Consider the following 14,824-nt stretch of genomic DNA (forward strand, 5'->3'; position numbering starts at 1 on the left):
GAGGGGGGTCTGTAAATAGTTGAGTTTGGACCAGACCATTCAGTGATTGACATCATGAGCATCGATCTACATAATTGGGATACAATGACATGCATCAACCAAGTCAGCAAGTCTGACCACCTCATTATTACAGGTATCCACCATATAGAAGTAATGTAGAGGACTAAAAAACAACAACAAAGCACCTTGAGCAGAGTAGAACTGACTTTATTTCATAAGTGACTTATAATTTTTAGTAAGTTCTTCTTCAAATGCCTTCATCACTCTCGGATGAAGAAGACTCCTAAAGAAGATTTTTTTCATAGTTGAAAGATCCAGTGTTTCATGATCCACTGTTTCTGACTCTTGTGTTTCTGCCGAGTCCTTCACACTTGTGTCACCCTCTGTCTGGTGTGTGGCAGACACAGACACACTGGTGTCACCCTCTGTCTGGTGTGTGGCAGACACAGATGCACTGGTGTCACCCTCTGGCTTGTGTGTGGCAGACACAGACACACTTGTGTCACCCTCTGTCTGGTGTGTGGCAGACACAGACACACTGGTGTCACCCTCTGTCTGGTGTGTGGCAGACACAGATGCACTGGTGTCACCCTCTGTCTGGTGTGTGGCAGACACAGATGCACTGGTGTCACCCTCTGTTTGGTGGGTGGCAGACACAGACGCACTGGTGTCACCCTCTGTCTGGTGTGTGGCAGACACAGACACACTGGTGTCACCCTCTGTCTGGTGTGTGGCAGACACAGACACACTGGTGTCACCCTCTGTCTGGTGTGTGGCAGACACAGACACACTGGTGTCACCCTCTGTCTGGTGTGTGGCAGACACAGACACACTGGTGTCACCCTCTGTCTGGTGTGTGGCAGACACAGACACACTGGTGTCACCCTCTGTCTGGTGTGTGGCAGACACAGATGCACTGGTGTCACCCTCTGTCTGGTGTGTGGCAGACACAGACACACTGGTGTCACCCTCTGTCTGGTGTGTGGCAGACACAGACACACTGGTGTCACCCTCTGTCTGGTGTGTGGCAGACACAGACACACTGGTGTCACCCTCTGTCTGGTGTGTGGCAGACACAGATGCACTGGTGTCACCCTCTGTCTGGTGTGTGGCAGACACAGACACACTGGTGTCACCCTCTGTCTGGTGTGTGGCAGACACAGACACACTGGTGTCACCCTCTGTCTGGTGTGTGGCAGACACAGACACACTGGTGTCACCCTCTGTCTGGTGTGTGGCAGACACAGACACACTGGTGTCACCCTCTGTCTGGTGTGTGGCAGACACAGACACACTGGTGTCACCCTCTGTCTGGTGTGTGGCAGACACAGATGCACTGGTGTCACCCTCTGTCTGGTGTGTGGCAGACACAGACACACTGGTGTCACCCTCTGTCTGGTGTGTGGCAGACACAGACACACTGGTGTCACCTTCTGTCTGGTGTGTGGCAGACACAGACACACTGGTGTCACCCTCTGTCTGGTGTGTGGCAGACACAGACACACTTATGTCACCCTCAGTCTGGTGTGTGGCAGACACAGACACACTGGTGTCACCCTCTGTCTGGTGTGTGGCAGACACAGACACACTTATGTCACCCTCTGTCTGGTGTGTGGCAGACACAGACACACTTATGTCACCCTCTGTCTGGTGTGTGGCAGACACAGACACACTGGTGTCACCTTCTGTCTGGTGTGTGGCAGACACAGACACACTTATGTCACCCTCTGTCTGGTGTGTGGCAGACACAGACACACTGGTGTCACCCTCTGTCTGGTGTGTGGCAGACACAGACACACTGGTGTCACCCTCTGTCTGGTGTGTGGCAGACACAGACGCACTGGTGTCACCCTCTGTCTGGTGGGTGGCAGACACAGACACACTGGTGTCACCCTCTGTCTGGTGTGTGGCAGACACAGATGCACTGGTGTCACCCTCTGTCTGGTGTGTGGCAGACACAGACGCACTGGTGTCACCCTCTGTCTGGTGTGTGGCAGACACAGACACACTGGTGTCACCCTCTGTCTGGTGGGTGGCAGACACAGATGCACTGGTGTCACCCTCTGTCTGGTGTGTGGCAGACACAGACGCACTGGTGTCACCCTCTGATTGATGTCCCATCAATAGGTTTACAGTGTTCTCATCCCCTATGCCAACCATGTCCTGAATGTCTCCTGCCTCTGAGCCACCTACACTATCTATCACCTTGGTCCTTGATTCATGCACAAGGTTGAAATATGTGTCAAAACAACTGGTCTGTAAGGCAAATATACCACATGTTGATTGAACACTGTCCTTACATTCACACAGAGGCCCTGAAGCAAGTCTAGCCTTCTTCCGGTCATGCAGGTTTCTATCATCTATATTTTCCTTATGAACAACACCAGGTATTTCATCAATACATTTCTCATTTGTTTTTTTCCTTTTAAGGTTATTCATCTCAACCTCCGAATGATTAACAGACATTTTCTGTCTCTTCAGGTCTCTAACCCTGGCCTGGTCGTGAAGGCAGGTGTCCCTGTTGTCCTGCCTCATCTTCACTATAGAGGCCCCACCAGGGATGTGCCATGGTGCATGTACCATATCAAACTGTTTTGTCTTGAAATGCTGCAGGAATTTCTGCAAATTGTCTTTAGAAGCAATCCCATTGGCTTCCGGGTTGTCACTAACAGACCTGTCTGCTTGTGAGTGGAGGCATCGTTCCACATATGTCAGGTTAACATCCATCGGCATTATTTGCTGTGAACAAAACATTCATATCATTGTATTATTACCTTCAGTGAAACCAAGACCACAAGTTTTGAGAGACAAAGCTCTGTAGCTCACCTGAATTGTTCTAGAGAATTTGCATCAGATCATAAAGGTGATCATAAAAAGGTTTCACGTCTAAAATTCATTCAGAATATTGTGTTTGTTTGTATGTTTTTTAATGCTGCACTCAGCAATATTTCAGCTATATGACGGCCGTCTGTAAGTAATCAAGTCTGGATCAGACAATCCAGTGATTGACAACATAAACATCGATCATGGCTCCTGGCTCCAGAGATGAGATCAAGACTTTGTGTTACATAATGATTGTGAGCTCACCTCGCCAGGGTTAATCCAGTGTTCCAGCTGGGCTCCAATGTCACTGTTGACAAGACATGAAATAGTGGCTCGGGTCACAGACTCGCTCAGGCGACTTTCATCATCAGTCGGCTAGAAAAGATGAGCTCCGTGTCTCCAGTAAGAGGTTCTCAACATGAACTCTTTGCTGTGTCCTTACAGCAATAGTATTAACTTCTCTACATTTCATGACATGTTGTCCTTAATACTTTGTTACCATGTGTTACCATGTCCACCCAGATGTTGATCAACGCATCAGCAAAGTCAGCAAGTCTGACCACCTGATCCAATTGGTCGCCTCTTACGAGATGCAATGTCGCCTCTTACGACAAGCATTGTCGCCTCTTCCAAAAAGCATGGTCGCCTCTTATGACAAGCATGGTCGCCTCTTACGACAAGCAAAGTTGCTCTTACGACAAGCAATGTCACCTCTAACAAAAAGCTTGATCACCTCTTACGACAAGCATGGTCGCCTCTTACGACAAGCATAGTCGCCTCTTCAACAAGCATAGTCGCCTCTTACGACAAGCATTGTCGCCTCTTCCAAAAAGCATGGTCGCCTCTTCAACAAGCATAGTCGCCTCTTACGACAAGCATTGTCGCCTCTTCCAAAAAGCATGGTCGCCTCTTATGACAAGCATGGTCGCCTCTTACGACAAGCATAGTTGCCTCTTACAACAAGCAATGTCACCTCTAACGACAAGCTTGATCACCTCTTACGACAAGCATGGTCGCCTCTTACGACAAGCATAGTCGCCTCTTCAACAAGCATAGTCGCCTCTTACGACAAGCATTGTCGCCTCTTCAACAACCATGGTCGCCTCTTACGACAAGCATAGTCACCTCTTACGAGAAGCATTGTCACCTCTTACGATAAGCATGCTCGCCTGTTCCTATGACCATTATTGTCGCCTCTTACAAGAAGCATGGTTGCTTCTTACCACAAGCAATGTCGCCTCTTACCACAAGCAATGTCGCCACTTACAACAATCATGGTTGCCTCTTACAACAAGCATTGTCGCCTCTTACAACAAGCATAGTCGCCTCTTACGACAAGCATAGTCGCCACTTACTAAAAGCATGGTCGCCTCTTACGACAAGCAATGTCGCCTCTTACGCCAAGCAATGTCGCCTCTTACGACAAGCAATGTCGCCTATTACAACAAACATGGTCGCCTATTACAACAAGCATGGTCACCTTTTACAACAAGTAGGCTTGCTGAAGATCTTTCCTGGGGCCACCCATGTGTGACTAGTGACAAACTTACCACGTCCACCCAGGTGTTGATGCTGATGGCGGTGTGCAGACACTCCACGTAGTGCCACCAGTGGCGGGGCACATACAGCACCTGGCCTGGCTCCAGCGTCACCACCACAGCTTGGCTCTCCTGGAAGAGAGGAGAAAGTCTAGGACACTCTTTCTCTTGTTCATTGATCTGCCAATTCTAAATTTTGAAAACGTATCCAGATCCACAAACATAGGTGTGGTGTTAACTAATCAAGGATAAAAATCCAGGCCAATCTCTGATTTGAATTCATCAGCAGCCGGTTCTGGCAGCTATGACCTGCCACTCCGAGGATGGTCTCTGACTGCATTCGTCTGTTGCCAACATTGCCACAAACACCAAATGGTGTTTCTGTGGATGTTAAATTGTCTTGCAACATCACGTTGACTCGATCCTGCTTCAAGCATACCAATGGTTCGCAGACTCTTATTTTCGGACAGGCGTGGCATTTCTTAATATTGAATAATAGCGTTGTTTTTCTGAGTGGTTGTTCTCAGCACAATGCTAAACAATGCATATGGAATCCCGTTAACACATGTTTTTATACCCATTCTTGGGTAGTGAAATGCATGGGGCTGGCATAAAAGTCAACTTTTGCATGGAATGCATGCTTTTCTGTAGCAGTTGCGTGTTTGTGACTTGATTCCATACATGTACTACAATGTTGAAAACCAAACTTTACTTGTTTGAAAAATACACTAAAAAATTGGTGTCACAGGAACTTTTGTTGTTCAGTATATTTGGACAAACAACTGTCTATTTGGTTACATACCAGTTTGAACAACTAGAAGAAAAAAAACTGCCCATGTGCTCTATAGTTTCAAAACCCTTGTCTGAGAACCAATTCTTTTATTTTTTTCTTACTTAAACATGGCTCAGTTTTCTCTTTCTCTGCAGACTCTCTCACCACTGAGATTCTCCAGTCACCAAACTCAGATTCAGTTACCAGTCTTACTTTGGGTTATGTCTTCCTACATGTGTTGTAACCTCACATTAACAAAGTAATATCTATGAGGCAGCAAACTTTTCGAATGACACTTGTATTGTACCATTATCAACTAACTTGATCACTTCAATAAGCTGGTGTGTAACAAGAAGCACATATTTTATGATTTGTGTGGTGTATGCTGAATACCTTGAACAGGGGATGTTTACTGAGATCAGGCTGTCCAACATTCACCTCGCTGAAGACACTAGACTCTTCATAGGGCAGACGTGTTGGGTACAGAGCCTCTGTGGAGGAGGGTGGGAACAGATGCCATCTCTTTCTGGAACCAAACACAGCTCATATTAGACTCCACTCACCATCCTCAACTCACCATCCTCAGCTCACCATCCTCAACTCACCATCCACAGCTCACCATCCTCATCTCACCATCCGCAGCTCACCATCAACAACTCACCATCAACAACTCACCATCCACAGCTCACCATCAACAACTCACCATCCTCAGCTCACCATCCTCAGCTCACCATCCACAACTCACCATCCTCAACTCACCATCCACAGCTCACCATCCTCAACTCACCATCCACAGCTCACCATCCTCATGTCACCATCCTCATGTCACCATCCTCAAGTCACCATCCACAGCTTATAACCTCAACTCACCATCCACAACTCATACCGACCCATGAAGATCCTGGTTAGAATACCTTGTATTACATACAAATCAGACACATATAAGTTATCTACAGTGGACTCTATACACCAACCCAGTCAGTATCGACATCTTGATACATTCATTGAGCTTCTATAGAGAATGACAATATGGCTTTCTACCTGCCATGGATCAGTGCCACCAGGTTGTCGTCGTATGTATCACAGTGGTACACCTACCTGCCATGGATCTGTGTGACACATCTACCTGCCATGGATCTGTGTGGTACACCTACCTGCCATGGATCTGTGTGGCACACCTACCTGCCATGGATCTGTGTGGTACCTGTCATGGATCTGTGAGGTACACCTACCTGCCATGGATCTGTGTGACACACCTACCTGTCATGGATCTGTGTGGCACACCTACCTGCCATGGATCTGTGTGACACACCTACCTGCCATGGATCTGTGTGGTACACCTACCTGCCATGGATCTGTGTGGTACACCTACCTGTCATGGATCTGTGTGGCACACCTACCTGCCATGGATCTGTGTGGTACACCTACCTGCCATGGATCTGTGTGACACACCTACCTGCCATGGATCTGTGTGGTACACCTACCTGCCATGGATCTGTGTGGCACACCTACCTGCCATGGATCTGTGTGGTACACCTACCTGCCATGGATCTGTGTGACACACCTACCTGCCATGGTACACCTACCTGCCATGGATCTGTGTGACACACCTACCTGCCATGGATCTGTGTGACACACCTACCTGCCATGGATCTGTGTGACACACCTACCTGCCATGGATCTGTGTGACACACCTACCTGCCATGGATCTGTGTGACACACCTACCTGTCATGGATCTGTGTGACACACCTACCTGTCATGGATCTGTGTGACACACCTACCTTCCATGGAGCTGTGCCACCAGGTTGTAGCCGTATGTGTCATAGTGGCATGGTGTAGAGGCTCCCCCACTTCCTATCCAGATGGTGCTGTCCTTGCCATCACGTCCACTCAGACCAAACACTGACCAATCCACAGACTGGAATGTAAATAAACAGGAATAATATTTTCTGGGATAGGACCTGATAATTGTAACTGGCAACAGAAACATCATTCATGGACAATAGGAGAAACAATAAAGTATTGTGCTAGGGGCTAGCAGATGCAACTGTTTCATTGTATTGTATTGTATTGTATTGTATTGTATTGTATTGTATTGTATTGTATTGTATTGTATTGTATTGTATTGTATTGTATTGTATTGTATTGTATTAACATAAGTCTGCACATCAGAGACTAGTAAACTTCGGGAAGGACTAGTGACATTTCTTTGTGGAAAACCACTTTTACTATTAAGCAGTTTGCAACTCTGTAGCAGATCTGTTTTGCAGACCAGTGCAAATAAAAATAAAATTCCAGTATTGTATTGTATTGTAGTGTAGTGTAGCGTAGTGTAGTGTATTGCAATGTACTGTACTGTACTGTATTGTATTGCAATGTATTGTGTTGTATTGTATTGTATTGTATTGTATTGTATTGTATTGTATTGTATTGCAATGTACTGTACTGTATTGTTTTGTTTCCTTTGCTGGACAGCAGCAAGACAAGTATCATGTTTGGATGATGCTTCACAGGTAATATTTCAAATTCACACTATTTGTACCTGTCTTTTGAGAACACCTTTTCGATATGTTAGCGTCTTAATTACCTTCAACAAGTCACTGCAGTCCTCAAACATAACAGACATGTACTTGTAGTCCACATAGCAGGAGAAGTCCTCGAGTGAGACATGGCACAGGGGGTTACCTCCCCTTGTACTCCCAGCTGTCCAGTCAGCGAAGTCTGCCAGAGATGCCTCTATGTGAGCACAGTCAGTCTCCCACACCTTTTCTAAAATGGATCATAAGTGTAATTTTGTTGAGGTACACATGTATACACATGTCAAGTGGCACTATTGTGGTAATTGTAATTGAAATTCTCAATATCACTCAGTTATGATGTCTTCAAATGCAGCTCACATGAAACTGTAGACGGTTTTAGCTAAAACGACATCAAACGAAAAACCGCGTCAGACTGGAGAAAACAACAAATGGCACTGCGACCTGTTCATTTAATAAATATGGGTTGAAACTTCACAATCAAATTCCAATGATATCTTAATTCGTAAAATAGATAAAACATAAATATCAATCGCAAACAAATATTGGAAAATTTGTCATGTTGAATAAAGGTATGGTGAATGAAAAAGAGTGTTTGTTTTTCAAATACATAGCAAATAATATGTATATATGTTGCCGTTTGTACTAGGTAATTTTGATCCTGTTTTGATGTGCTTTGGCCTTAGCCCACTCTAGATATATGATGCCACGTTTGGCTATAAATAGTAGTCGCTATTTTCAAAATTTGGCAGACTTGGCCAGGAAGTTGCATGTTGACACTGAAGCATGTGTCATTCTAAACTGATACCATGATACATATGAACTAAAGTACAAACAGATACAAAGGGCATGATGTGAACACCTGTGCTTTTCCTAGGTGCAATTTTGCACCTGTATGTCTTTCCCTGCAGCACGTGGGCGAGATGAGATGGCGTCCAGTGAAGGGAGGACCAATGGTTTATCAGTCCAGAGAATACAACTGGACATGATGCTCGCCTCAGGATCTCAGCATGAGACTGCTCTTCCTCACAGGCCATGGCGAATGCAAGGTTTCTATCATGAATCTGCAAGAACAAATGACAGTACACAGTGAACCATTGGTAACCGTAAACAGACCGGCAGTGTGTAAATGAGACGACGTGAAAATGATGCGTAATTCTAAATTTGTGTTTTTACCTCATCAAACTTTGACAAACACTGGCTGACACAATGTTTTTAAACCAATAACCAGCTGTAAACACTCCGCTCATTGAACAACACAGCTCGACGAATGAAACAACGAAGGGAGATAACTTGAAAGGACTCTCCGCTTTCGGAGAGAATGTATTGCATCTAAATCCGGATTAATGTACCGAGACCAAACCAACAATATGCAACTTGCCGACAAAATGGGGTTGTCTGATGAATGTAGCACTAAATATGATTTCATTTACAATTATTATCAAAGCAAAGTGTTAAAACATATTCTAGAAAATCGTAGAATCAGTAAAATCCTTATGAAACCAAAGGCAAGTACGGATACTTATCATTTGAAATCAACGAAATAAAGTAGTTTGAGAATAAAACTAAATATGCATGTACTTTGTTTATTAGATATACACCACCTGAACATGGTATCCAGGAGAATGCAGATTCCTTCTAACATACTGAAACAGAAATTAGAATGATGCACACAACTTATTTTTTTGTGAAGACTAAATTATATTAAACGATGGAAATCGAAATCATGTTGAGAACCACCCTCAGATTAATTTTGTTGAATTGCAAATTACGTGATAATATTTTATTATGCCAATAAAAGTCATAATTTTGTTCCGGTGTAATTCAGACAAATGGTTTCCAGGCCCATTAATTATTGGCGATTTGTGAGTGAGTTGGGTTTCACGCCGCTTTGAACAGTACTTGAGTTACATAAAGCACTACGTGATGATCTCCATTTAGCATTCAGCCCTGTAAATTTTGAAAATAAACGTCGCAATAACCTGTGATTTTTTTATTTTTGAAATTATATTCTATATGATCAAAGACGTATATACAATGTGAATATCGTCGGGTCATAGGTTTTCAAATGGCCATGTTTATCGCGATTGCCCGCGCTATAACAAGGGGGAGCCGTCACACAAACGTTGTAAATAATCATATGATGACCTGTTTGAAAGATAAAGTCGTCTTTAAGTGAGTAAGATGTTTTACAGTTGTTCTTGTGATTAACGAGAAAATTACAAGTGTTTCTTAAACGTCCGAAAAGCCATAACACGGCATGTGCCTTTCATATGATTCACCGGCGAAACAATACATTGTAATATGCAGCAAACGTGAAGTTTGGTGCTGAATTATGAATTGAAGATAGGAATCGTGATTTTACTTCATTGTCTTTATGCCTCTGTAAAACTATTTAAAGAAATCAGTCATCGACAGTTTGTCTTTGTGCAGACGCGGGTTTGTGTAGTTGGATATAACGAGCGCTTCAAGCATTTGCCTCGTTCCTGTTCGGAATTGTCCGTCTTTTAAGATAGAAATTCATTTCATCATGGCGGCCGAACCACAAAAGAAGCCTGATTTAGGTCTTTTGGAAGAGGACGACGAATTTGAGGAGTTTCCAGCTGAAGGTGATTATCAGGACAAAAGTTCATACAACGACAATATATCTATGTACTTTTGGCTCTGGCTATCAGTTCATAATACACAAAAGTAACCCGTAATCACCATGTGGCGACAGACTATGTCGTTACTCATTCATTTTCATTTTGTCTGGGCCTATCTGTTTATTGCGATTGAGAAGCTGAAAGCTATGTTTACGTGGTTTCATTAAATACTTCTACAAAAGGGAATGCCATGTAAATGACTTCGATATTTGTAATGAAATGTTAATTCAGGGGTAATTTTAGAAACAAATACTAGGTCTGTCCTGTTGACGGAACAGATGAATCTGAATGGAATGTTGAATGGCCCTCCTAACATTCGCTAGCCAACAGACATGACATGGCCATAAACATGAGACATGAATACTTCCAGGAACAATGTTGAATATAGCTGCAGTTACCATATTCCCTCATCATTCTCATCCCTTCATCGTCTGTTAAATATCATTTTTTCGAAATCATGTAAATATCAGTACAAGGGGCCTAATGATTCCTTACTAGAAATTTCTGCCAGTGTGCGCTGTAGGGTTTACAGAACACTTCAACGTCTCAAATTGACTACAATTCGTGATACACATTTTTTTTTAATCTACATACCAGTGTCTTCGATGAATCACTTACTTCGAAATAACGGCAACAATGCAGTTTACCGGGCGCAGCCCGAGCTCTACCATCCGCTCAATTACCGCGCTATAGTGCCACCGCTGTCTCGTTATACCGTTACCGTGCCTCACGCTCTGGTGACTCTCGCTTCACGATCCAACACCCGTTTTCGATCTTAGGGAAACTTACACATCTTTACAATCAAACACCCCTTTTCGGTCTTAGGGAAACTTACACGTCTTTACGATCCAACACCCGTTTATCGGTCTTAGGGAAACTTACACGTCTTTACGATCCAACACCCGTTTTCGGTCATTAGGGTTAGCCTGCTTTGGGCAAGGGTGAGCCATAAATTCTTACCTTTACAAGCGTTAATCCTTTTAATCCCATTGGTCGGTCATGCTGACAAAACCAATTGCGGGTGTGGTTTCAAGAAAAGATGAATGGGAGCGCGGACCGTGACGTCATACGCATGCGCAATTCATTGTTTACTGATTACGCGTGCATGTCAATGGTGATTCTAATGACCCGTTGAACGAGCATTAATTACATGTGATAGCGCCTGTGGTCCAGTGGTAGGGCGTCGACTAATTAACGCATTTATTAGCAGAACCGGTGAGCCGGCGAAGCGCGTTCGAGCCCCCACAGCGCTAATTGGATCTGAAAAAGTGCGCCCGGTAAAGTGCACTACTCCCGAAATAACAAAAACAATCTGTGCTGAAAAGCATATGCTGTGAAAGTTGGGTGCTTGTTAAATTGAACGCTGGCAGAAATGGGCCTATTCTTCATCATAAGATATTGTAATATAAAATGTACATGATGTATGCTACCTAATCAAATACTATAACTATTAAAATATAAGTACCAGTTTCATTGATGATTGATCAGTCTGTATCAAATTATTGATTATTACTGGTAATAACTTGCAGACTGGGATGCTGTGGATGAAGACCCAGAAGATGTGAAAGTGTGGGAAGACAACTGGGATGATGACAACATTGAGGATGATTTCTCAAAACAACTCAGGTACGTCTCTATTCCTTTATCCACCAGTCATCACATGCGGTCCACTTTTGTGAATATATCCACTTATTATTGTCAGGTGTTGTCTGTATGTGTGGAGAAGCCATAGACCATGTTAAGTCCTTGCCATACTGCCAAATAGTTAAGGTATCATAAGGACTCGTAGAGGTATGCCATTTTTAAGTGTTTAGCTATATGTTTATGATTATAAAGACCACTGAACTAAAAATGTTTAGTTTCTACCGCTGAAGATATCAAAGAATTTAAAAGAAATCAGCGATGCGTACAAAAGTTAGCGTTACTTCCCTTCATCCACTGACAATAATGGATCGCTGATGACAGTACCAGAAAAATAAAATACAACTCGTGTCTTGATTCAGTTGAAATAATGCAAACAATTACTTGAGAATCTACCAGTAAACTGAATACGTAAGTAGTCATTAAATTATCTGCCAGACAGTTGACAGGTGGAGGAAAACTTCATGCAGCCTGATAGATAAGTTATCAGCCGCGGACAGGCAGTTATTTTAGACACTGGCTATAACTATTTTGTTACTGAATTATTATGTTTGTTCCAGGGCTGAACTAGAGAAGAAAGGCAAAAACCCTGATGGCAGTGAACCCATGAAGACCTAGCTGTGTGTGAAGACCGTCACCCTCATTTTGTAGACTTTCATCCCTCATGTGTTATATAACATCAGCCTGAATCACAGCATATGCAGGACAATGTTCCAAAATCTCAACTGTACAAGTCAGCATGTGATAGAGGATATATCAAGGAGCCTATTGTGTTATAAAATTTGGGTTTGGGAAAGAAAGGTTTATATTGTGGAAAATGAATTGCTTACCAAAACTGTTTTCACTTTTTGGATTCTTATGTGTAGACAGTTCTTATGTCTTTGAAAGACATTAAGATCATACTTTCTGCAACGTTACCTGTTGCCACCATTCATGTAGCAGAAATGTTTGACAATGTAACGAGTTTCATGTGGACCAGATATCAAACAGTAATGTTATGTTAATAAAATGTACAAAACATATTCCTTGGCATTTGAGTTTTACATGAAATGTTTAAATTCTGCATCAAATATTTACCTTTTTTTGTTTGTTGAATTGGTTGTTGTTTAACGCCACACTGAGCAATTTTCTATCTATATGACAGTGGTCTCAAAATAATCAAGTGATTGACATCATGAGCATCAATACATGCAATTGGGTTTCAATCAGATGCATCAACCATGTCAGCGAGGTTGACCACCCAATCCCGTTAGTCGCCTCTTACGATAAGCATAGGAAGCTGAAGACCAATTCTAACCTGGATCTTCACTGGTTTACTAGCTTAACAAAGATATATATGACTTCTTGGTTCCAACATGAATCTGAAATTCTTGAGAAAATTAAAGATATAAAAATGATATGTATTTTAATGTTGGGAACAGTATCAATCTGTTGGTGTATTAAGAAGTTGTTGAAATATGGCTACATTCTTGTAACTAAACACTTGCATTGTTTGTGTTCTTATTTCTTGGAAACATTAATATCAAATTACAGAAGAAAAGTGTCTTTAACTCCTTTTTGAACACAGATCGTCCAGATTAACAGGTTTCACTACACCTAGATGACAGGATTACATTACACGAAGTAGCTTTCATTCATGTCTGTATTTTAGAAGATCTGGATGACCGTCTCAGTAGATCATTGTCTCTACGCTTGCTTAGTCATCGATATTGTCAACTGACACCAAAGAAGGCCAAAATGTACTGAATTCCTCTGATCCAAACTTTGAGGTTTTCCCCGATAGCTTCAGCATGAAGGTTTATTGATAAGTTCTGAGCCTCACATAATTGTGAACTATTTTGTGGTGGACATTATAAGTTGTAGCAGTAACACAAGGGGTACTTGTGGTTTTATGTGTTCCGTGTTAGGTTTAAGACCATGTGCCAGAGGCATTATATTGCTAGTTCAATAGGCATTTCCCAAAAGAGAATACCTTCCATTATCACAGTGACTTTGGCAGTGAAGAAAGTATCAGCTCGTTGGGTTCCAAAGCTCCTGCCAGGTGATCACTGAAGAACCAGGCTCAACATATCTTCTGATAATCTAGTTCTGTATAATGCTGATCCAGAAAGGTTTTTGCAGCGATGTGTGAGTGGATGAAACATGGGTTTTCAGCCTGGGCCCAAACAAAAAACAGTCAAAACAGTGGAAGAATTTGACATTACAACCATGTTCTGGGATGCCTAGGGTGTCATCATGGCGGACTTTCTTCTATCAGGCAATAAACGGTACATATTATGCCACACCTTTGACAGTTTGAGGCCATTATGGATGAAATAAGACTAAGAGACGTTGGAAGCTGAGAAAAGGTGTGATCTTCCACCAGGACCATGAACAAGTGCACAAATCACTCATTGCCATGGCTACAATACACCAGTGTGACCTTGAACTCCATCAGCAACCACCTTATTCTACTGATCAGGCTCCCTCAAACTTTCAATGCAAGGCCTGTTGTGTGGGGACTCGTCATTGTCAAGTGGGCTGATAACTTAGAACATTGGGCTTGAGTCTCAAAAGAAATATAATAAGGATTAGTCCACATGGTAATGGTAACTTACATAACTGTAATGAAGGCTGTAATATCAAAAACTTGCACTGTGATATGTGTGTGTGTTTGTTTAACTTAGCAATATCCCAGCTATGTGATGTCAGCCTGTAAATGATATAGTCTGGACCAGACAATTCAGTGATTAACATTACAATCCACAATGTCGGGGTATGTCACCAAGTCACTGAGCCGGACCACCATGATACTGTGAGCAATGATTCAGACTCTCAGCAAGTCACCGAGTCTGACCACTCGATCCATTAAGGCAACTCTAACGACC

The 14,824-nt window shown here is 42.9% G+C and overlaps 2 protein-coding genes across 2 annotated transcripts; one reads left to right on the forward strand and one right to left on the reverse strand.

The window, feature by feature from the left end:
• Positions 1–207: 207 nt before the first annotated feature.
• LOC139465389 (HSPB1-associated protein 1 homolog) lies at positions 208–8,708 on the reverse strand. Its single transcript, XM_071247094.1, has 8 exons — positions 8,534–8,708; positions 7,722–7,903; positions 6,916–7,052; positions 5,527–5,659; positions 4,374–4,493; positions 3,088–3,198; positions 1,912–2,739; positions 208–363 (listed from the first exon to the last, which is right to left on the reverse strand). The coding sequence occupies exons 1-8, from the start codon at positions 8,706–8,708 to the stop codon at positions 208–210; spliced, it is 1,842 nt and encodes a 613-aa protein (XP_071103195.1).
• A 1,484-nt stretch (positions 8,709–10,192) lies between these two features.
• Positions 10,193–12,980, forward strand: LOC139465390 (26S proteasome complex subunit SEM1-like). The gene is made up of 3 exons (XM_071247096.1): positions 10,193–10,280; positions 11,846–11,942; positions 12,518–12,980. Exons 1-3 carry the CDS (start codon positions 10,202–10,204, stop codon positions 12,573–12,575), a joined length of 234 nt encoding a protein of 77 aa, XP_071103197.1. The 5' UTR covers positions 10,193–10,201; the 3' UTR covers positions 12,576–12,980.
• Positions 12,981–14,824: the final 1,844 nt, after the last annotated feature.

This window comes from Haliotis cracherodii, unplaced genomic scaffold, assembly GCF_022045235.1.
Source record: "Haliotis cracherodii isolate W230 unplaced genomic scaffold, xgHalCrac1.p SCAF_18, whole genome shotgun sequence".
NCBI lineage: Eukaryota > Metazoa > Mollusca > Gastropoda > Lepetellida > Haliotidae > Haliotis > Haliotis cracherodii.

What these genes read in the sequence shown, in the direction of transcription:
- LOC139465389 (XM_071247094.1), bottom strand. Translation starts at nt 8,708, where the DNA reads ATGGCCTGTGAGGAAGAGCAGTCTCATGCTGAGATCCTGAGGCGAGCA. An exon ending in ACTGCAGTGACTTGTTGAAG is followed by an intron (nt 7,053 to 7,721) that starts GTAATTAAGACG and finishes TTTACATTCCAG; the next exon opens with TCTGTGGATTGGTCAGTGTT. An exon ending in ACTGGATTAACCCTGGCGAG is followed by an intron (nt 2,740 to 3,087) that starts GTGAGCTCACAA and finishes TTTTGTTCACAG; the next exon opens with CAAATAATGCCGATGGATGT.
- LOC139465390 (XM_071247096.1), top strand. Translation starts at nt 10,202, where the DNA reads ATGGCGGCCGAACCACAAAAGAAGCCTGATTTAGGTCTTTTGGAAGAG. An exon ending in TGAGGAGTTTCCAGCTGAAG is followed by an intron (nt 10,281 to 11,845) that starts GTGATTATCAGG and finishes AATAACTTGCAG; the next exon opens with ACTGGGATGCTGTGGATGAA. An exon ending in GATTTCTCAAAACAACTCAG is followed by an intron (nt 11,943 to 12,517) that starts GTACGTCTCTAT and finishes TGTTTGTTCCAG; the next exon opens with GGCTGAACTAGAGAAGAAAG.